Raw genomic sequence first — 23273 nt, forward strand, 5'->3', positions numbered from 1 at the left:
TCAATATGAATAAACAACTTAATTCATGTGTTAAAAGCACTAGATACTCTGATATAAAGGCAAATCTTCTAGAACATCTAAATGGCACAATAATGGATAATCCAGGAAAACCAGAGACCAAAATCCTGCTTCAGATATGCAATCGCAATGTATCCTCTAAAGTTGCTGAGTCTCTCTTGCCTCAGTTTCCTCATCTGTAAAATAAGAATACCTATCTCAAGGGATTGTTGTGACAATCTTGAAGCACTATTTAAACACTAGCTGCTAAGACACCTAAATATTTTCTCTTCAATCATGGAAAGCTTCCTATTCTAAATCATACAGGTGGGAGAGAGATCTCCCATTTTGAGGAACAGTAAAAAGACTAATTTTGTTAGAAAGCAGCAGTGTGTAAAATAAGAAAAATCACCGTGGAAAGGTAAGCTGGAGTCAGGGAAGGGTGTTAAATGCAAGAGTGAGCTTTGACATTTTGTCCACTAAGATGTCATATCATTTAATAAGAAAATGAGATGGTGAGAACTTTTAAAATGACTTAAGAGACAAAAAAAAAAAAATTTCAGTAATATCATATCCTAGGCATTAACACCTAAATTTATAATACCATTAGTGAACATTATCAACAGTGATACATATGAAAATGGATACATTGGTAAAATGTTAGAATGTTTTACATTCAGTTTGGTCAGTGTTTCTTTCCATTTTTGCTTTCCCTCAGAAATTAGTGGAATAACAAAGTTGTATTTAATTAAAAAAATTTTTTATGATATATTTCAACAAAAGAACATAGATTTAGATCTAGAAGAGATCTGAGAGGCTAACAAGTCTAACCCCCTTTACTTTACAGATGAGCAAACTGGATAGCTTAAGTAATTTGTTCAGGGTCAAAGTTTAGTAAATATCTTAAGAGAGGATTTAAACCCAGATCTTCCCAATTATATAAAATGCTATAATTTCTCTCAATATGGCTGTAGCAGTTCTGATTCTCAAATTTAAATGATTTTAAAAACCTTCAGAATTAAGCACATTAAACTTCATTTATGATTCCTGTTTTTGTTAACTGGGTCTTCAAATATGCTAAATCAAATGTTAGTTTTAGTTTTAGTATTTTTTTCCTCTGTTCCATGTAAAAATAATTTTTAACATTTATTTTTAAAACTTTAAGAATTCTAAATTCTCTCCTTTCCTCCTGTTCCCTTCTCTATTAAGAAAGCACTTTGATATAGGTCATAAATATGTAATCATGCAAAACATTTTCATAACAGTCATGTTATGAAAGAAAACACAGACCCCACCCTTCAAAAAAAGAAACATCAAGAAAGAGCTTAAAAAAGAGACTTCAATCTGTATTTGGATACCATTGGCTCTTTTTTCTGGAGACAAACAGCATTCTTTATTATAAGTTGTTCAGAGTTGTCTTGGCACAGTATTAGCAATAAAAGAAACTAGTAACACTAATAACATAGGTGATCAATATGAGCCTTAGGTTTCTAATTGGTGAGTCTCCATTTCTAGTCTAACCTTGACCTACTTATGCTGCTGTTTCTAGCCATCTTCACACCATCTCCATCTTTTTCTACCTCTTGTTCTGGAAATAATCATCAAATCAACGCAATTATTCTAGGAAAGAGTATGTGTGAATCAATTGCTCTAACTGTACTTAGGCCTTTAATGTCCATGACCAGACAACCTTGTCTCTGGCAACCATTTCATTTTATGTATTGACTTCCTCATCACTAGTACTGGCACAGGGTCAGAATCACCACTTCAGACAAACTAGCTGTATGCGTGTAGAGGAAGGAAAAAAACATAATCTTTTTTTCATCCCTTTTACCCCAGCTTTCTGACCACTTAAAAGGGTGAATAAAGAAGACAACCCAAATCCTATAGATACAAGGGGAGAACTTCCAGGGCCTCACTATTCCAATTCCCATGAGAACCTTGCCATAAAACCCATACTATCTCTCTTAACACTTCGGGATTTTCCAGTCATCCCTGCAGTTCTTACATCCAAGCCATTATAAGAATGATCTTCCTTCTTGAGAGCAGAAACTATGTAGATTTTTCTATCTGTATGCCCAGAATTTAACTTACCACAATATTTGGCATAGAATTAAGTGTCTAATAAATGTGTATTTTTCATTCATTCATATGCTGAACCTTCAGAAAATATTTCCAAAGCTCTTCTAGGAGAGAGCAGGCTAACAAATTCTACCATGCTGGAAAAACTTCAATTACATATAGTTCTAGCAAGAGATCAAGTCTACTTTCTAAGGACCAAACTAGCTAATACAAAGAGGTTCATCACAAGGAAGCTGACCACCTAAAGGCCAATTCCTCAGGCAAACCATGAACCAAACACCAAAAAGCTTTGGTGTTTGACAGAGGAAAGTATGGGTCAAGAAGAAGGGATGGATGAGATTTAAGTCTTGAGCACTTCAAGAATCTTCAGGTTTTTACATCACATATACTTTGTTCAAGAAAACAATCTTACCAACTTTGGACATAATGCCAAATTACATCATAAAAAGATGAAACCAATTTTAAATTAACAAACTGAATTGGGAGTCATCCCTGAATCTGCTGCTTATGTACATAGCATACCAAAAATCTGAAGGTTAAAAGAAAGATTCATACAGAGAAAAAGAGATGGTAAAAAACCAAAACAAACTCAATCCTGAACTATTTCAAAAGTAATTGAGATGTGAAAACATTAGTTTCAAGTACAATACTCTATGGTCCATTTTGTTAGATTTTTAAATTCAAAATAAAATTTTAAATATTTTTAAAATTTTTGGAGAAAAAAATGTAAATGAGTCAACTCCTCAAGTTAGTAGAAGAGCTGTAGCCTGGAAGCAAACAACCCCCTACAAAGCGCCGGCATCATGGGTCTAAATGCTCCCCCAAAGTTAAAAATGTACTGTTTCTGTAGCATGAGTGGGAAACCAGGACTGCTGTGGAAGGGGATCTGGACAACAAAATGTTGACTGTTTAAAAAAAAATGCTAAGGCTGTGGTGCCAGCCCAGAAGACTTGTATTGCCACTACTAAGGTGCCAACAAGTTCTCTTATGTGATGAGGTCCAAACAAAACACCACAAAGAAAATGGGGACGATGTGGAACCAAAGGTCACCAAAAGAAAAGGCTAAGTGGTAGATGGCATCTATTGACTTCTGGCTGTTTTATTATTTATTTTCTGTCAGTTTTCTTTTAACTGGGAGTGCTGTATGGATTTTTGTTTTTTTGTGCAAGGCAATAGAGTTAAGTGACTTGCCCAAGGTCACACAACTAGTATGGTCTGAGGCTGAATTTGAACTCAGGTCCTTCTGACTCCATCTCTGCATGGGTTCTTGCAAAATAAAGCTTTCATTCTGTGACCCCTGGGGCTTTTTGAAACACCATAATGACATGTAAAGAATTTTCCTGGTCTGTGGACCATTTTTTGTAATGACTGCTTCTTTAAATTTGAAATACTGATGAGAAATCAATAGATCTGAATGTTAACATGGGTATATTAAATTATTTTAAAAATAAAAAAAAAATAACTGATAACAAGATGAGTATTGAATGACATCAACTGTCACAAGGAGACCAAAGAAAAGTACCTCCATCACTTACTTGCCAGGGAGGGATCTGTCCAAGTTCTCCCCAAAATTCCTTTAAATAATAACTCTAAACAAATTCTAGTACAGAAGAACTCACAACAGAGTGAAATAATTTTCCAGTCCAGGACAACTTAGAAGGTCAGCAGCATAGGTCTGCTGCACCAGGGTGAGAAAGGAGCACGTACAGATCAGGTCTGTTAGCACAGATCCCGCCCCCAACACACCAAGAACTTTGGGAAGCACTGCATCAGCTACAGCTGTTTTCAGAACTCTCAGCCCACAGCCTGTAAGGGGCTCAAATAACTGGTTACAAGATTGTTGCTTTGCCCATACTGGGGTCTGGGTCATAATCCAGGATCACAGTTCTAGGGAGAGGAAGAATACAGCAGAGCTTGCAGTTGTGCAAGGAAACAATGACCCTCCTCATAGTTCCTAGGCAGTAAAGAGAGAGCTTGTGGTAATTTGCAGACCAGAGCATAGGCCAGGAGAGGTCTCATCTTCAGAGCTTCTATATCCAAAGCCTCCAAGAAAAATATGAATTGATCTCAAATCATGGAAGAACTCACAAAATTTTTTGAAAATCAAGAGGGGTGGCTAGGTAGTACAGTGGATAGAACACCAGCCCTGGAATCAGGGGTACCTGAGTTCAAATCTGGCCTCAGACACTTAATAATTACCTAGCTGTGTGATCTTGGGCAAGCCACTCAACCCCATCTGCCTTGCCAAAAAAAACCTAAAAAGGAAAAAAAAATTGTGGTAGAGGAAAAATTGAGGAGAAAAATAAAGAGTGATACAAGAATATCATGAAAAAGAAATCAACAGCTTGGTAAAGGAGACACAAAAAAAATTGAAGAAAATAAAAACTTAAAAACCAGACTAGGCAAAATGGTGAAAGAGGTACAAAATGTCAATGAGAGAAATGCCTTAAAAAGCAGAAATGACCAAATGGAAAAAAAAGTACAAAAATTCACTGGAGAAAAAAATTCCTTCAAAATTAGAACTGAGCAAATGGAAGCTCATAATGACTGAAAAAAATCAAGAAACAATAAAACAAAACCAAAGGAATGAAAAATTAGAAGGTAATATGAAATAACTCATTGGAAAAATAACTGACCTGCAGAGATATCCAGGAGAGATAAATTTTAAAATTACCAAACTATCTGGAAGTCATGATCAAAAGAAGAGCCTAGATAGTCTTTTTTAAAAAAAATTATCCAGAAAAACTACCCTGATATTTTAGAACCAGAGGGTAAAATAGAAATTGAAAGAATTAATCAATCATCCCTTGAAAGAAATTCCAAAATTAAAACTCTCAGGATTATAGCCAAATTCCAGAGCTTCCAGATCAAGGAAAAAATATTGCAAGCAGCCAGAAAGAAAAATATTTAAGTATCATGGAGTCACAGTCAAAAAGTTTCATTTTTTTTTTCTTTTTAGGTTTTTGCTAGGCAATGGGGTTAAGAGGCTTGCCCAAGGCCACACAGGTAATTATTAAATGTCTGAGCCTGGATTTGAACTCAGGTATTCCTGATTCCAGGGATGGTGCTCTATCTACTGCACCACCTAGCTGTCTCAAAAAGATGAACTTTCAATGAAACAGGCAAAGGTTCAACCTTTCCTGAAGACCAGAGCTGAATAGAAAATATCATCTTCAAATATGAAATTCAAGTAATGTATAAAAAAAGGTAAACAGGAAAGGAAAAGCATAAAGGACTTACCTAATGTTGAATTGTTTAATATTCCCTATGTGGGAAGAAGATACTGGTAAATATATAAACTTCAACATTATTGGGGAAATTAGGAGTATATAATTGACAGAGGTCACAAGTAAGTTGAATATGAAGGGATGATAGCTTAAAAATATAAAATTGTGGGGAGAAATGTACTAAGAGAAAGAGAAAAGAAGAATGGGGTAAATTATCTATATAAAAGTCTTTATAATGGCATGGAAGTGAAGGGAGGTGAAGGTAAGTGAAGAAACCTCTCATCAGAACTGGTTTAAAGAAGGTTTAACATACAAATTCAATTGGGTATAAAAATCTATCTTACAATACAGAAAAGTAGGAGGGAAAGGGGATGAGAGAGAGTGTGAATGTAGGGGGTAGTCAGAAGCAAAACACTTTTGAAGAGGGACAGGGTGAAAAAGAATAGAATAAATGGTGGGGGAGGATATAATGGAAGGAAATACAGTTAGCAATAGCAACTGTGAAAAAAATATTTGAAGTAAATTTCTCTGATAATGGTCACATATCTCAAATATAAAGAGAACTGACTCAAATTTATATATATGAATAATTTTCAGATAAGATTATCAATGCTATCTTATAGCCATATTAAAAAAAAAAGGTTGAACTCACTACTGATTTGAGAAATGCAAATTACAACAATTTTGAGGTAATTCCTTATACCTATTAGACTGGCTAGGACCAAAGGAAAATGACAAATGTCAGAGGGAATGAAGGGAAAATAAGATGCTGGTGGAGTTGTGATTGACTCAACCATTCTGTAGAGTGATTTTGAACTATACCCAAAAGGTTATAAAACCATGTCTATCCTTTGACCTAGTAATGACACTTTCAGGTCCGTATCTCAAAGATTTAGAACAAAAAGGAAAAGAATCTAGATGTGCAAGGATATTTATAGTTGCTCTTTTCTGGTGGCAAGAAATTGGAAATTGAGGATTCTCATAAATTGGGGGATGGCTGAACAAATTGTGGTTTGTGATCATGATGGAATATTATTCTGCTCTAAGAAATGATGAGCTGGATATTCTCATCCATCCTCATAGAAAGAACTGATAGTATCTGAATACAGGTTGAGGCATACTTTTTTAAACTTTTTTTTTTAGGTTTCCTTTTTTGGGGGGAGGGGAGGAGAAAGGGAGTTTTCTTTCACAACATGATACTACAGCAACGTTTGGTATTCATGACAATCAAATTTCCTTCTCATGGGGAGTGGGTGGGAGGAAGTAGAGAGAATGTGGAACTCAAAAACTTTTAAAATGAATGTTAAAAATTGTTTTTACATGTAACTGGGAAAAAATAAAATCCTAAATATTTTTTCAAATATTATGAAGAGAAAAGATGAATAATTTTGGGGCAGTATTATGTCACAAAGCAAAGATACAATGGAGAAAAAAGTCAGTTTAAAGAAAGTTTGGCAAGAGATCCAAGTAAGCAATGTTAACCCAATATAGATGAAAATGAAAGGCATACAAAAGAATAAAAATGGAGATTTTAAATAACATAGTTTTCCAAGGACATCAGAATCACTCCCCTCTTGGTACTAAAGAAAATACAGACAGGAAAAGCAACTGAATTGGATCAAGTATAAATAGAGGTGATCTGTGCTGGAGGAGAGACAACTATGAAAACAATGTGGGATCAATTCTCAAAGTATTTTTTTGCATATTTTCCCCTTTATGTTTCTTGCTCTATTAAATTGTTTTTTGAATTTTACAATTTTCCCCCCAATCCCACTTCCCTCTGCCCGTCCCCCACAGAAGGCAGTCTGATAGTCTTTACTTTGTTTCCATGCTATACATTGATCAAAACTGAATGTGTTGAGAGAGAAATCATATCCTTAAGGAAGAAATAAAATATACGAGATAGAAAAATTATATAATAAGATACCTTTTTAACAAAAAAAATTAGAGGTGATAGTCTTTGTTCAAACTCCACAATTCCCTCTTTGGATACAGATGGTGTTTTCCATCATAGATACCCTCAAAACCGTCCTGATTGTTGCAACGATGAAATGAGCAAGTCCATCAAGATTGATCATCAACCCCAATTCTCAAAATATTTAAAGGAGAAAAAGCAAAAATATGGAATAAATCTCAGACCATAATGATAAGGTAAAGTAACCAAAAAAACATCACTCTCTTTCTAAAACCCTATTTGCTGACTTTTCTTTCTATAGAAAAAAATTTGAGATTTACTTAAACATACATTGAGACTATGAAATTAGGAGCAACAACAGGCAGGCTTTCATAATTCTATAATAGGCAACATGTTTTCTGTTAGTATCTGAAAGATGAAACAGAAATAATATTTTACTATGTTGACTGTTTATTATGAAAAGCATTTGTTTTGGTAGAACAAAACACCTCAGTAAAAGTTTTTCATAAACATTCTATCTCTATCCAAATATAAAAACAAACTGAAACATATAACAGAAATAATCTTATTCAAAAACCTTGCTGATCATTAACTTCATGAGACATAAGATAATGAACGCAAACTTGCCAATAGCAATTGCCACTGTGATGGAGAAGATTCAGTGCAGAACCAATAGGTTCACTGTGAATAGTCCAAGGACAATAAAATGATGGCTGCATGAAAGCCCAAACCCCTCAAGAGCCTCTTGGAAGAAAAGTATAATCTCTTAAGAGTTTAGTCTAACCATTCATACAAGAAAGATAAGCAGATGAAAAATGCCTACTGCTTAGAATACAATACAAAGTTACATAACTCGTAGTTGTCCATCAGTGTCCACATTTGGAAATAGCATAAATGAATGAGTTTGTGCCTCTAAGACTTGTGATAGAAAGATAAAGAGAAGGACTCAATGTGTTAGGTGAACCCCATGTCAAAGTTATGAGAGGAAATAGAAAAAAGCAGCATAGTATGGGCCACATATGGATATTTTAAACTCTATATCCCTGGAAGAAACTTCCAAACCAATGAGACCACATATGCATGTGAGCATTTCAGACTAAATTTGCTATAGAGCTGCAATTTCCTCCTCAAAGGGTGAAGGTAATCTTTGCCAACAGTTCACAGCTCTAGCAAGTTCTATAAAATTAGAAAGGATTTCATTATATTCCCAATGACGGAAGATATGCCTGCAAGGACCAACCAAACTAAGTGAATAGAAAAATCTCTGAAAACTACTGAAGACTCCCAAATATAATTCCCCAAAACTCTCATCTAAGGCATAGAATGGTTGCTAAATTAAATAAAAGAACCATCCAACAAAGTCTCTGGAAGTCTTTTCATCTCTAAATCTAGGATTCTAAGTATTTGAAAGGGTATCATAAGAACGGAGAATGACACATGTTCTGCTTGTTTGCAGGAAAGGGAAAAATAATAGTAGATAGAAGTTGAAGAAAGATTTCATTTTGATGTATAGCCCAACCTTCTGACTATCAGAGCTTTCCAAAAGTAAAATAAGTTAGCTACCTTGGGAGTTAAGACTTTGTCTGAAGTCTTCAAATGACAACATTTCCAAGTCCGACCACTGACTTTGGAGTCAGAAAACAGGTGAACACTGCCTCACTGACTGAGTGACCCAGCCTCTGCAGCCCTACCCAGCTGTAGATCTATGATTCTGTGATCAGAGGAATTATTTTAAATTGTTATTAATCCAACAGCCAAAAATGCTACAAAACAGCTGTGATAGTGGGAAATTCAGCTCTATGTTTTGGGAGTGTGGGGCGGGGTGTCATCAAATAACATTAGTTCATGTCTCAGTTAATGTGGAACTTCAGACCTAGTGATCTTTAATAATAAAATAATGGCAGGCAATCTGAAGCTATGTCAGAGATAAGACAATGAATGGAGCTTTCTTCCACTGTATTTCTTGCAATAATTTAATTCATTTTCAAAAAGCTTGAATAACTGAAGCATATGAATCTCTTTTTTAAAAAAAATTAAACCCTTTGAATAGCAGCCTCATTGCTGAGAGAGGATTTATAAATCTACTATACCAATCAATCACTTAGGACTTGTTTTCCCTAGTACAACCATTCTTTCATTGATAACACTCTAAAATCATGAAGAGACATTTTAAAGGGAACTATGATAAAGATGATGTTCAAAAGTTGTGGGAATCTGAATTTAAGCAATTTACCAATTCTGTCCCAATATATAAAGGAGATAAGAATAAAAATCATATTTATATAATGCTTTGTAAACTCAAAAAATGATGTATAAATGTGAGCTACGATTGTCTACTTTTTATAAAATGGAAAGTTAGAATAGAAAGTGATAGAAGTTTCTTTAGAGAACTAAAAGTCCTCTGGAAATTTTTTTTTTTACTGTAAAACAAGTTTATTCAACAACTGTTAAGTTTAACTGGTAGGCATTTCAAATCTCTATTCTGATAATTCTTTTTTTTATTCTGATAATTCTTAAATAATTTTCTACTTAATACCTTACTCCTTAAATGGGGGATTTTTGTACAAAGTCCCTTTTCAAAGAAAATCAGATTCTTCTTAAGTAAGTACTGGGGAAAGAGTCACATTAATGATGCAGTAGGCAGACTCACCTGAAAGTTCGCAGATGTTTTGCAGTGACAATATCAGGAATTTCTGGAAAGAGGAACATAATTTATAAACATTACACAAAATGTTCTAAAACATACATTTCACACTTCATAAATACAACACATGGATAATTAGAACAGAAAAGCAGAAAAAAAATCTAAAATAATCTTGATATGAAAATGAATTTAATCTTCAAAGTTTTTGTTTAAATAAAAAACTATAGCCACTGAATTAACCAAATGCTATTAATCATGTTAAATTGTAAATTATTATCATTAAATAATATATAGGAAGGTAGATAAAAATTAAGCAGAAATTTGAAATGGCAAAATCATGAAAAGAAGAAGGCTGGGTTAAAGTGAACAAAATCATACTAAATTTAGTCACAAGACTTGGGTTCAAATTCCTGCTCTGTTGCTTATTTCTAAAACTTGTGATTTAGGGCAAGTTACTACTAAACCTCATCCCTCCTGGGATTTTTCAGTTATAAAGTCAATGATAAAGAATCAGAGATGAATACAATGAATGAAAATATCATTAAAGTTCTATCTGAAATCAAATATGTACAAACCAATCAGAAATAAACTGAAACCTTCACTGTGAAGTATAAAACCAGATCTATTACTAATTTTTAATTTAAATATGATTGAATTCAAAAGTGCTGATTAAGTCCCTAGACTATGTGCTAAATACTGAGGCTACTAATTCAAAAATGAAACAGTCCTGGTCCTCCAGCTAATAATTCTAGTGGATGAAGTCACTGATAATTAAGATTTTAAAAAGAATAGCACTTGAGTTAAGTCCTGAAGGCAGCTAGGGTTTCCAAGAAGCAGTGCCTCGGTCTCCTTATCTGTAAAAGCTATATTTAAACATCTACCCCTAGGGTAGTTATGAGTATAAATGAGATAATATTTTCAAAGTACTCTATAAACCTTAAAGTATTACATAAATGCTAATCATTATTATTATTAGTTATTATAACTATCATTACTTTCTGAGTCTCATTCCTAAACAAAGACACCTGAGGATACTGAGTATATTACAAATTTGTCATTGAATCTCAAATGAACCTTCACTGAAACACTGTAGTCCTTTTATTCTTCCTTCAAAGACACTTTCACATCCTGTATAGTAGCTAGACCCCAAATTTTATCTTCTCTCTTCTCCTATATTACCACTTCCCTTTCTAGTATTAGGAAGATGATCCTCCCTACTATTTCTTAAGAATTCTATTCTGAGTCTCAAAACAAAGTAGTAATCATCAAATGATTTGGTCCTGGTTAAAAGCAACAACAAATCAATCAATGGAAATGGATCAAGTATATAACATACCAAAGAGGGGAAAAAAGTCATAGTGCCTTACATTCAATAAACCCAAAGACTCCAGCTACTGTAGGACTAGTCACTATTCAACAAAGACTGCTAGGAAACTTAGAAAGCAGCCTGGTAGAAATTAGATATAGAACAATACCTTATAACATATAACAAGGTAATTTAGAAACTGATACATGATTTGAACATCAAGGGTGACAAGATAAATTAGAGACTCAAGGAAGAAATTACTTTTCAGATCTATGGATAAGGAAACAGTTCCTGATCAAATATTGGGAGGGTTTTACACAATGTAAAATGAACAATTCCAATTATCAAATTTAAATATAAATGAAACTGATAGTTAAAAACAGAAAATAGGTTATCTGGTAGAATCTTTGCAGTGCATCTCTCTTTGCAGTGCATCTCTCTTAAAAAAGGTTTCATATACAAAATCTTTGAGGAATTGATCCAAATGGATAAGAGCTACACTCCAAATGATTAAAGCTAAGAGGATATAAACAGAGAGTTAATTCAAGGATAAAATCCAAGATATCAACAACCATATGGAAAAAATTCTTCAAATCACTAAGAATTAGAAAAGTATAACAAAGTAATTCCAAGGTTCCACCTCATACATATTAGCAGAGGACAAAAAAAAATGATAAACATTTTCTATGGGAAAGCAGGCACACTACTGCAATATGATGCAGCTGTGACTTGGCCCAGTAATCCTAGAAAGCAATTTGAAACTTTGCCCTCAAAGTCACTAAACTGTGATTTTGACCCAGCCAAACAACTATTTGACCTCTATACCAAAGAGATGAAAGTATTAGACCTCTATACCAAAGAGATCAAAGTAAAAAGGTTTCATACATACAAAAATATTTACACTAGCTCCTTTTGCAAGAGCAAAGAACAGAAAACTAAGGGTTGCCTATTTATTGAGGAATAACCAAACAAATTATGGTATATGAATAACTGAATGTTATTATGTAACTGACAAAATGGACAGCTTTTAAAGAAAGCTGAGAGTACTTGAATGAAATGACACAGAACAGGTAATGCCATAACATTCTAAAGACAAACCATCTTTGAAAGACTTCAGAATTTTGATCAATGCAATGACCACCTTTGAGAGGCCATAAATATTGATGATGAAGTTTGCTACACATCTCTTGACAGAGTATGATTAACAGTAACAAAGAGAATCAGAAATACATTTTAAGACAACCAATGTAGGAATTTGCATGACTAAACATTTCTATTATAAGGGTTTTCTTTTCCTTTTTTGCCTCTGCATTGGGGGGGAGGGGTGGCAGAAGGATTGGGGGAAATAGAAATAAGGTTAAAAAATGTCATTAAGGCGTTTTTTTAAATTGAACAACAAGAAAAACAAGAATAAACAAGTATACCAGCTTTGAAAGCTAAGGCTGATTTAGTTGTTCACTTATTTCAGTCACATCTAATTCTTTGTGACACCACTTGGAGTTTTCTTGGCAAAGAATGGAATGGTTTGTCAATTCCTTCTCCCAACTCATTTTATAGATAAGGAATGGAGACACACAGGGTTAAGTGAATTTTCAAGAGTCACATGGCTAATGTCCAAGGCTGAATCTATAGTCAAATCTTCCAGACTCCAGGCCCAACCCAAAAATCTTTGCTCAGTCCTAATATCCCATCAAGTTGTCTTCCTATGCCACCTCCCAGTTCCTTCTCAGCCCCATGCTATCTGACATTCAAGCCCACCCCTACAGTGAAACTGCCAACTACTCAATGTTAAAACCCAAAGTTTTATCTCAATCTGCCTCTGACCTGACTGCTTTGCAGTTTTTGATGCCATCTATCAGGCCTTCAATCTCTCCTCCTGTGATGACACAGCCTTTTCCAGCTTCTCCACTTCCTGCCCAAGATTCTGCTCTTCATCCTCTTAGTGTTACCAACCTCATGTGTTTCCCTGTAGCTAATCTCTAGGTGGCTCGCAACACTCCCGAGGACAACAAACTCTTCAAACCCGCATTCACAACTCTTCAGACCCCCACTATCTTTCTTGACTCCTTTCTTAGGATTTTCTTATGGGAAAGACAAATGGGCCATAGGTCACCCCCCCCCAAACCCTGCACTGCACAGTCCTTTCCTATGCTTTTGTACAAGCCCCCACATTCAGAAGGCATCTAATACAAAGAAACAAGATGGAGTCATCTTGAATTTAATTCCTCAAGTCTTCATTAAGCACCTATGAGACTATGAGGAAGCTGAGTGAGATGTGCCAGGAATTTAAGAATGATCACAACATACCTAGGAGATGGAGGCTCCTTGAACATGAGAAAGATTTCATTTTGTGTGTATATGCATCCTCCGTAAATCCCAGAGTAACTTCTTGCTGATACTAGCACTTAACAAATGCCAACTGAATGTAAGGTGCCTGCCAGGCCCTAATCAATAAATCCATTCTCTACAGCCATTGGTGACCACCCTTTGCTATTTTACTAAAATTTTAATAAGTGAACAGAACCCCTGGCCTGGAGTGATCAGCCTTAGAGGCGCTTACTAGCTTCGAGACATGGGCCTGCCTCAGTTTCCTCCTCCATTAAATGCTCAAGGTTAGTCTCAACCCCCCAGGAAATGAGGATCAAAGGATATCTTCATTTCAAAGGGCTCAGCACAGGTCCCAGAACATAGTGAGTATTCTTTGAACCTTAGAACTGAAATCAGTTGGGGCCAGCTCCTGAGAGCCGAGTCTCAACTTTCAGAGACTCTGCCATTATGTAAAACTACACACACTCACAATTAAATAATGTTAACAAAAAAGGGCACTAAATACTCAAAAGTCCTCACTTCACTATGAGCTAAGTTCTTGAGTTTATTTACATCTATTCTATCAGAAGATAGGACTACTTGATGACAGTGAACATTTCTTCCTAATTTTATGGGTAATGACATCACACTGGTAGCTTGAAATTGGCCATAAAAGGAGGATTTGTACCACAGAAATTAGCAAATACTGCAAACTGTGCTGTTTTGTTGATTGTTGAGACTTAAGAAAATGATAACAATGTAGATTAAACTTAAAATGGGCTGTCTGCAGTCCTTGATTAGGAATAGTATAGAAAACACAAATCTCAAGTTAAAGATCAGACTGTCAGATCAGCTTGAAAGACACTGTACTTAAGAAAAATAATAAATCTCATTCTCTTGATAAGAATGCCTGGAAAGTACAACACATAAACTGAGATCTTCTCCTGAGAGAAATAATGAAGGCATTTTTAATTATCTTGATTTATTAAGCTCAACTGTTTAGAAATAGCTTCATAGTAGGTTATATGGCAGATTAAGTGACAATAATTTTATTGGGAATACAACTCAAGTTGTCAGTCACAATTAAATAACAACATAGATTGGCTTTAGATACAAGAGCTCAACAAAAAAATCAAGAAATTTTTCCTCAGGGTTACTTTCATAGAAGGGTAGGAAATAATAATAACAATAGTTAGTAATTCTATAGCACTTATAATTATTCTCCATCATAAAGATGGGGAAACTGAGACTACAAAGTAAAAAATTGTCAAAGATGAGATCTAAACTCAAGTAAACCCGACTCCAGGTCTAGTTCTCCAGGCATTGAATCACTTAAGAGAAGGAATTGAAAGTCTTAAAACTTTAGAGTCATCGTTACCTAGGTTGCTAAAGATGTTTTATAATGGAGTGGGCTTTCTCTTATAACAGGGGATATAATGTTTCCATCTACTTCATAAGACTGCCAATAGGATCAAATGAGATAAAAGGTGAAAAATACATAACAAAAATTTCAGCTTTAATTTCAGTAACAAAATTCTTAGTTCACATGTAGAAATGGCAGACTTAATTTTTCAAATTTCATCAGCATCATTTTATACTTCTTTTGTGAATGACCATGATTCATAAGCATTAACTACTTTCTTAGCCCCTCCTTTAATTTATGAGTAATAATGACAATCACGTTTTCCCCTTCACATTGTTATATTTTCAACAATAACTTAGAAAAATAAAATTTATATCATGGGAAAATATTAACCAATAATTTCTTCAACTTGAGGTAAAAACACAGATACCAAAATAATAAATATAATTCCTCTTTCCTTCATAAAACCTGTTTCTAATACATAGAACATAGGAAGTCACAGGCTCTGGGTTTTGGGAGGGTCTATTCAAGTCAAGCTCAAGTCATCCTGATGAGGAATCCTAGCAAGTCATTGTCCAGTTTCTATTTAAAAACCTCCAGGGACAGGGAATTTATCTTACTTGAGGTAATTACCAAAAGTATTCTCTTTTTTTCAAATGACTGTGAATTTCAGACACTTGAGGGGTTATTTTTCACAAGTTATTTTTTACAAAAGTTTAAGGACTTCATATTCATCAACTACATTTTTTTTGTTAGTAGCTTCATTCACTGTTAAAACCTATTGTGATCTTTTTCAATTATGATGATGTCATCCAGCATTGTTAGCCATCCCTCCCAATGATATGTCATTTGCAAATTTGAAAAATGATTCATCTAGAACTATCATCCAATTCAGAACAAGTACTAGAGAGCTCCCCTATAGGCTGACAATAATTAATCACATCCTTAAATTAATAGTACAATTAGGTACATTCAGAACTATCATCTGACCCACATTTTTCTACCTTTGTTCCACAAAAAAAGAGACTTTATTAAATGTCTTGAGGAAATTCTGGTATAGCATCTCTATCAGTCTTGTAGCCCTGGCTTAAGAGAAAATGAAGTTAGCTTAGCATGATTTATTATTGCCAGCTTGGCTCATTAAAAGCACCACTTCCCCAAGTGTTCTCACAAATCATTTTCCTCCTGCCTTCAATATCACATTCTAGAAGTTGGCTTAGAAATACGACATACTGCAAATTGTAATAATATTTGGCCATCTCCAGTACAGCAGGATCACTTTCATCCTTCATGCTTTTTCAAACACTTTTCAGCAAAAATATCTACATGGTCTTTCAATACTCAAAAATGTAGCTCTCCAAACCCAGTAATCTAAACTCACAGATAAGACATAAACATATAGATTTTAAAAATATAGATATATTTTGATATATATAGGATCAAAGGGTGTGTGTGTGTGTGTGTGTATGTACACGTATAAATACACCTCTATGTACACAGTTGTATCTTTCCTTTTCTCTCATCTCTCTTTAAAATAATAAATTTCCTCTTAGATCCCTTTCTCTGACTTGAAAAAGCTGTCACACTTTCTGCCTCTATTTTTCTCACTCCTAACCCAGATGCAATTTAAATTCCACCCTCACCGCTCAATTACTCTACCTCCATCCTCTCTCTCCTCTGGATTTTTTTGAGTACTCTCCTAGCTCTCTTTCTGCCTGTCCAAACCTCTCCTTTGACAGTTCATCATCCATCTCACATGCCCTGTGAGTGTTACCAAAGCTTCTGTCCTCAGTTGTCTTGTCCTCCTAGTAACTCTTTATTGGCAACTTCATTAGCCCTCCTTTGTAGATCACTCGAAGATCTACATATCCAGCCCTGAGCTTCATTCAGTCCTTTATAACCAACTTGCCTATTGACCATTTCAAATCTAGAAGACATCTTAACCAACTTACTCCAAAGTAAACTGATTATCTTTCCCTCTCAAACTCCCTCTTCTTCCCTAGTCACACTTGCTAAGTATTTTTATTCCTATCATTTTCCCTGACATATCCCACCATTCCTTCAAAGTTTCCAGGTACATACCTCAGAATTATCCTTGATTCCTAACTTCTGCTCAGGCCACAGATCTAACCAGTTGCCAAATTCTGCCATTTTAATCTTCACAACATCTCTTACATCCAAGCCCTTCACTCAGATATAACACTATTTCAAACCTCTTACCTAAACTCCTATAATGGTATCTTAATTGGCAGCCCAGTAAAGTATGGAGGGAAGTCAAGGACAACAAAGGGCTTTTCCTTTCATGCAGATTTAACCATATCCCCTACCCACTCAACTCTAGTAGCTTCCTATTACTTAATTCAGGATGAAATGTAAACTACAAACTAGCTTTAAAAGCCCATTACCAGATAGTCTCAACCTATCACTCCAGATTCATTTCCTCACATAATATGATTTAGCCAAACTAGTTTTTCTCTCTATTCCTCAAACACACCAAATAACCTCCTGCTCCAGGCATTTGCTCTGGCTTTCCTTCTCTCCTTCCCTTCACAGAAGCCTTCTCTTCCCCAAGACTCAATCAAGCATCACCTCCCACATTCCCACCCACAGCTGCTTGTGTCTTTCCTCCCAAAGCCCCTGGTCTTTAACCAGTCTTTAACCAGGTGCATGTTCTGTATAGCTAGGGGTGTGCTTATTCCTGGAGCAGAGTCAGCTTCTTGCCCACTGGTCTTGCTGAGCCCCTGGCAATGAGGCACACACAGGAAGCCACACTTAATTAGTGCTTGTTAAATGGATGGGAGAGACTGTAAATCATTTTCTTGGGAACTTAAGTCCCTGCTAATTTTCTGCCTTTGTCACCTTTCCTTCAGAAAAGCATCCTTTTTGTTAGGAAGAAACAGAAGCAAAATAAGTTATCATTCATCCATCTAGGCCAGTCAACAATAACCTACACTCTCAGATCTTTCCTTGGCCGTCAACAGCTAAAACAGAAAACTGTGTGGCTCATAGCCATTCCTGGATCCCCTAGGATTTTCACACAAATAGTTGAAAGAAAGGAGTAAGAGGAGGAAGCCATACCTAGAGGGAGCAGAAGCAGTTCAAGCCCCAAGCTAGACATTAGCTGCCATCATTAAACAATCCTCCTCACCTAGGAATCTCCAGTCCTCCATGATAAAATGAAGTTAACAATACAAGGACAATTCACTTCAAAGTATTTTAGAGAGAGAAAGCACTCTCCAAAAATGTATAAAGTGCCCCAGCAACTTAATTTCCATAGTATGGAGAACTAACAAGGAAACACCCTCAGCAAGGCAGATCAGCACCTACACTACATTTCCATTCTTGAAGAGTTACCTGAGACATAAAGAGCTAACCCACAATCAGGCTGATTCAGAGGACAATCTGAAGATGGGTCTTCTAAATTCCAGTCATTACAATATATTGCCCAGGCTAAGAAAAAAATAAGCCATTGCTAGTCACATTAAAAAACATTGTGCACAACACTAAAAAAAAAAAAGATGCAATTATACTATGATATTTCAATTATCATATTAACAAGATATTCAATTTAATATTTTAAATAAGAGACTACAATGGGCTCAAAACTGCTAGGCAATCTTTCCCTGGCAGGCTAAGGGCTCTGTTTCATAATATACTGAGCAGATTTTCTGAGGGCCTAAATTAGTCTTCAAGAACAGTTCCCTAGCAGTTAATTCCTTTTATACCCTCAATTCCAAATCAATCATATATAAATTCTGCAATTTGCCAATTATCTGAGCCCCTGACTTCTTTTACCTGTTTTGCTCTTATTGGCCATTTTCCCCTATTCCTCAAAGGTTTGAAACCAGGGAAAAGACTAGGATATAAAACCCAAATCAGTCAAGTTTTATTACAACTACAAAGAGCTCCAAAGTTAAATATATAGAATATAAATATAAGATTATTGTATTAACTTCCTAATTGGTCTCCCTCTGCTGTTTATCCTCTCTCCTATATGTCCTCTAAATCACTGAAAAAATAATCTTCCTAATGTTGATCTGATCACATTAGAACCAGAGTCCACAGCATTTAAGAAGTGCCTCCAAACAGGGAGCTCCCCCATCACTGGAAAGCAGGCTAAAAGTGGGGAGGGGCAAAAGGGAAAAGGAGAGGATACCCAGTCAGAGACTTGATCAACTTCTCTAGTGAGGAGGGAAGGGAATCTGAGGAAAGCAGAGTTTCAAAACTGATGTCAACTTAGGGAATGATGAGTTGCAGATCTGCATTCCAGGAAAACAGTCATATCACTTCCCCATCCAAAAAGTACTCAGGGGTTTCCTCCAAATTCTAGAAGAACTACAAAGTCCCTCAGTCTTCACAACATAGATTTCAGATGATTTTTTTTTCATTTTATCACAAACTGCCCCTCCTCTCTGTTGGGCTTCAGCAGCTCTTCCTCTCTGCTGGCTACCTCCTGAGCCAGGCCCTTTCTTTAAAGCTTAGTTCCAGAGATACTTCCTGGTCAGTATTTCTTGATCCCTCATTCTTTATTTAGTGTGCATTCCATTGTATTCCCTGTAAAAAGTCAAGTCTTCGAGAGCAGAGGTTGTTTTCTGTCTTCTACCTCCAGTGATTTTTATATGGCACCTTACAACTAATCATTTTTTTAACTGAATTGAATTAATGTGAATCCTTCTATAGATAATACAAAGTTGGTTAGACAGAAATTAAATCTAGTGCAGCTAAATGTTCCTAGAAACAAAATATAAGCATCTTCTATCCACATAATTTTTCTCCCTAATAGATGACTCTGACACATTATATTATGCCCCCCAATATCTAGAAAATAAACCACTAACCAAATTAGTCTTCAACTGATTCAAATTAAAGATGGATGATAAACTGATAGAAACTGTCCATTTTTGAGAAAGAAAGTATTCCAACACAAAGCTATGGAATGATAATGATATGTTGGGACCTAGATCCTCTACAAACACTTTAGTAACACTCTCCAAGAATACACTAATTTCCATTAATTGTAACAGCCTCTTAACTCTCCTTCTATACTGACTAAAATCAAGCTAAGCAATATTCTTTTTAAAAAGATGATTGGCTTTTTCCTGTGCAACGTAGTGGGATTTAAAAGACTGTTGTCTTCTTCATTTGTGCATTGGAAGGAATGAGGTGATTTCTTAAATACGTGGTTGTTCTCCTTAGTTATAAAAGTTATAAAACTTCGACCAGGAAGTTCCTTCCTGAGAAAAACCACCAGAATTCTGCAGAAGCTCTGAGCAGAGCCTAGATAAGTCAAGTGTACAATCAGTCCCACCTGAAGCACAGGAGGCAGGGTCAGATCAGATCTTGGATAAGGTCTGCTTTCACCTGCTTAAAGCCTATCAATCACAGCTAAGGATGCAATCAACTTCAGGTTTGGAATTGTGTAAAGAGAATGAGAATGATAAAGAGCCCAGGTCAAAACCCTAAGCTGAACTATCAGGAAACTGAGCTAAAACCCAGGAATTCCTACAAAAAAATCATTTTGTGAAAATGGCTATAAACCAAAAAATTAACTCAAACTCTAAAAAGAAAACAATCAAAAGGGGAAAAAAGCAGCCTATGGAAAATGGAAAAAGTTAAATTAAAACATCACAAAATGAACAAAGACAGAAAAATTACTGTAGATGGACATACCCATGCCATAACCTTCATAGAGTTTCCGCTCACGTTCTACCGTCTGTTTGATGACTGTTTCTCGAGAAAAGTGCTTCCTTCCCTGTCTGCCTTTGATGCTGTTCTGCAACTCAATCTGTTCCAGTTCACTGTTGAACCGATGTAAATAACTTTAAAAAAGAAGAAAAGAAAAAAGATTGGAGCTGTGAAATTTCCATTATTCTGCAAAGGAACTCGTGCTCAGCATTCCTTGTCCCGGTCATGTTTAACCTGCTATGTTTATTTAATAGTTGACACTTAAATCACCACAGATGGCTGAGCTTGGAATTAGACAAATTAGGTTGGAAGCCAAGTTCTGCCAATAACTTCCTGGGACTATGGACAATTCACTTAACCTTTCAGGGCTTCTAATTCCACATTTGTGAAATGAGGGATCCACACTAAACTATCTCAAAGGTTTCTTCCAGAACTAACATTTTAGGAAAAGAAATAATCATAGCTCATGTATATAATGGCTTACAATTTTAAAATACACTTCACATTTGTTGATTCATTCATTTGATCTGCTTAGTGGAAAAGATAATAAAATTTGTACCCCCACATTATAGATCAGAACACTAAAGATCAATAAATTAGAATCATTTCCAGTCACAAAAGCATTCTTACAGTTACAAAGTCCTGACTCAGACCCCAGTATTCAAAGCTACACAGATAGAGACCACAAGCTGCTGAGAATAAAACATAAGTCTTCACTGGATCACTCAACTGATTTCACTGCTAGGTATCAAGTCGTCAGATTGGGAGTCATCAGAAGAAAGTACCTGAGCCCCAGGAAGCCAATGAGATCTCCCCAAATGCAGAAGGAGAAGGTCTAGGGAGGAGCCCTGGAGAACTCTCAGCTAAAGAAGGAGAAAGTGCAATCAGATGGTGTGGAGAACGAAAGAAGAACTACTGGGAAAGTCAAGCAGAAAGGCAGGACTTGCAGTCCAAAGTTCCAAGGAGAAGCCTGAGGAAAAATCTCTTTGACTTGGCAATTAAGAGATTACTGGTAGTCTTTGGAGTGGAAGAGTAGAAATTGGACTTATAAGGACAACCAGGTTGTCAGATGATTAGGAAGCAGAGGAAAAGGAGGGCAAAGGAAAAAGAGGATTGTTAAGGAAAGACGTTCCTAGGTTTCTGGAAAGAGGCAAAAGAGGGAGAAACTAAAACAAAATCAAGAGGTAATGATGAAGGAGCAGGTTTCTGGGGGAGAGAGCACAGGAAGGATCAAGGACTTGGGGAAGTCTTCTCCTCTGGCAAGAAAAAAGGCTGTCTTTCAAAGAGAAGGAAAAAATAGCAGTATGGGTGGAGATGTATATGACTTTTGAGATATAGTTTGGGGGGGAAAAGGATCTTATGACAACTGACTTTTAATTTCTTAGTAAAGCAGAAGTAAGGACATCAACTAACAAGAGGTTAATGGGGGAGTTAAGGGATGAGAAAGGCTGGTAAGATCAACAAGAGCAATAGAATCATAAAAGAATAAAGATTTACCACACAACAGTCAGATTATAACTTCCACCAGTATCATTCAGCAATCCAGGAGTAAAGAAGACAGATGTAGGGGTGACAAAAACCAAGAATTGGTAGAGTCGTGAAATATGACAAAACAAGTGAATGAGAGGTCTATGAGAAGACAATGCACAGTTGAACTGGTGGAGATTGCCAACAGAGAAAAAGGAGGTAAGACTAGGGGACAATGGACTAAAAACAGATGAAAAGAAAGTGGGAGGCAAATTGAGGATAAAGAATAAGGGTGGGAGGGAGAAGGGAACTTGGGAGAAAGAGAGGGAAAAAGAGAGTCGCTGAAACATTCTCAAATGAACAGAGTAGAAAAAAGGCCAGAAAGAATTACAAATAAGCAGAAAATTTTGAAAGCTACATGCTGAATTTTTTTAAAAGAAAAATCCAGCCATATATAATGGAGATCTGGAATTTCACCCAACAATCCTCTTTTCATATGCTTTTGTGTATATTGAAATACCAATTTTACTTAGAGTTTATTAAGTTCAATGTACATACACAAAGATGAGAAATAGCTTTTGGTAAGAGAAAAGAGAAAGGAAGGAAGCTATCCACCAAGAAGGGAGATGGGAGAATTACTTGAGGGAAGCTGAGGCACTGTGTAACTTTACTTTGTAGAAGTTGAATCTCATGAAATGAGTTTGAAAATGTTTGAGGAAACAGCAACATGCATACTGAAATCTCTCAAATATGAGGTCAGGGTATGAATAACAGACCAAGACAGAAACTCAAACCATTTCTTGAGAGAGAGACTCAAAACTGGAAGACCAAAGCCAAACAGACTGAATAAGAAAGGCTAGAAGGAACCTCAGTTGAGGAGGGCTTGCAAAACAATGCTGTCAGAGGAAGGGTCTGGCAGTGACACTGGAGAGCAAGGATTAGGCCAATCCATTCTTTAGGCCCCATGTGACCACACTATGAAGAGTAATCCATACCAAAGAGAGTGCCCAGAATTACAGTGTCTTCCAAAGAGAGACAGACTTGCATGATTACAATCAGATTAAATGGAAAGTGGGATGTAGAGAAAGGGCAAGGAGTTGACTCCAAGAACTAGACTGAACTCAGACATGGTACCAACAGAGTAGGTAAATCCCAAGACATTCAGGAGACAGGGGTTTCCCAAAAGATACCCCACACATGAAACATGCATTTGGCTCCATGTTAGGCCTGGGATTTTAGTCCTCCTGGGAATGAGTGTGGAAATATATTTTTGTTTATAA

At 35.9% G+C, this 23273-nt stretch overlaps 1 protein-coding gene across 2 annotated transcripts in view; it reads right to left on the minus strand.

Annotated features, from left to right (window-relative positions):
* Nucleotides 1–23273, minus strand: part of TMA16 (translation machinery associated 16 homolog) — a 63544-nt gene that overhangs the window by 2076 nt on the left and 38195 nt on the right. For both annotated transcript variants that reach the window (XM_074229022.1, XM_074229023.1), the window contains exons 5-6: nucleotides 20512–20660; nucleotides 9872–9914 (exon numbers count right to left, since the gene is read on the minus strand). In XM_074229022.1, coding sequence (XP_074085123.1) covers nucleotides 9872–9914; nucleotides 20512–20660 — 192 coding nt within the window. The remainder of the gene's footprint in view (nucleotides 1–9871; nucleotides 9915–20511; nucleotides 20661–23273) is intronic.

This window comes from Macrotis lagotis, chromosome 3, assembly GCF_037893015.1.
Source record: "Macrotis lagotis isolate mMagLag1 chromosome 3, bilby.v1.9.chrom.fasta, whole genome shotgun sequence".
NCBI classification, from domain to species: Eukaryota; Metazoa; Chordata; class Mammalia; order Peramelemorphia; family Peramelidae; genus Macrotis; species Macrotis lagotis.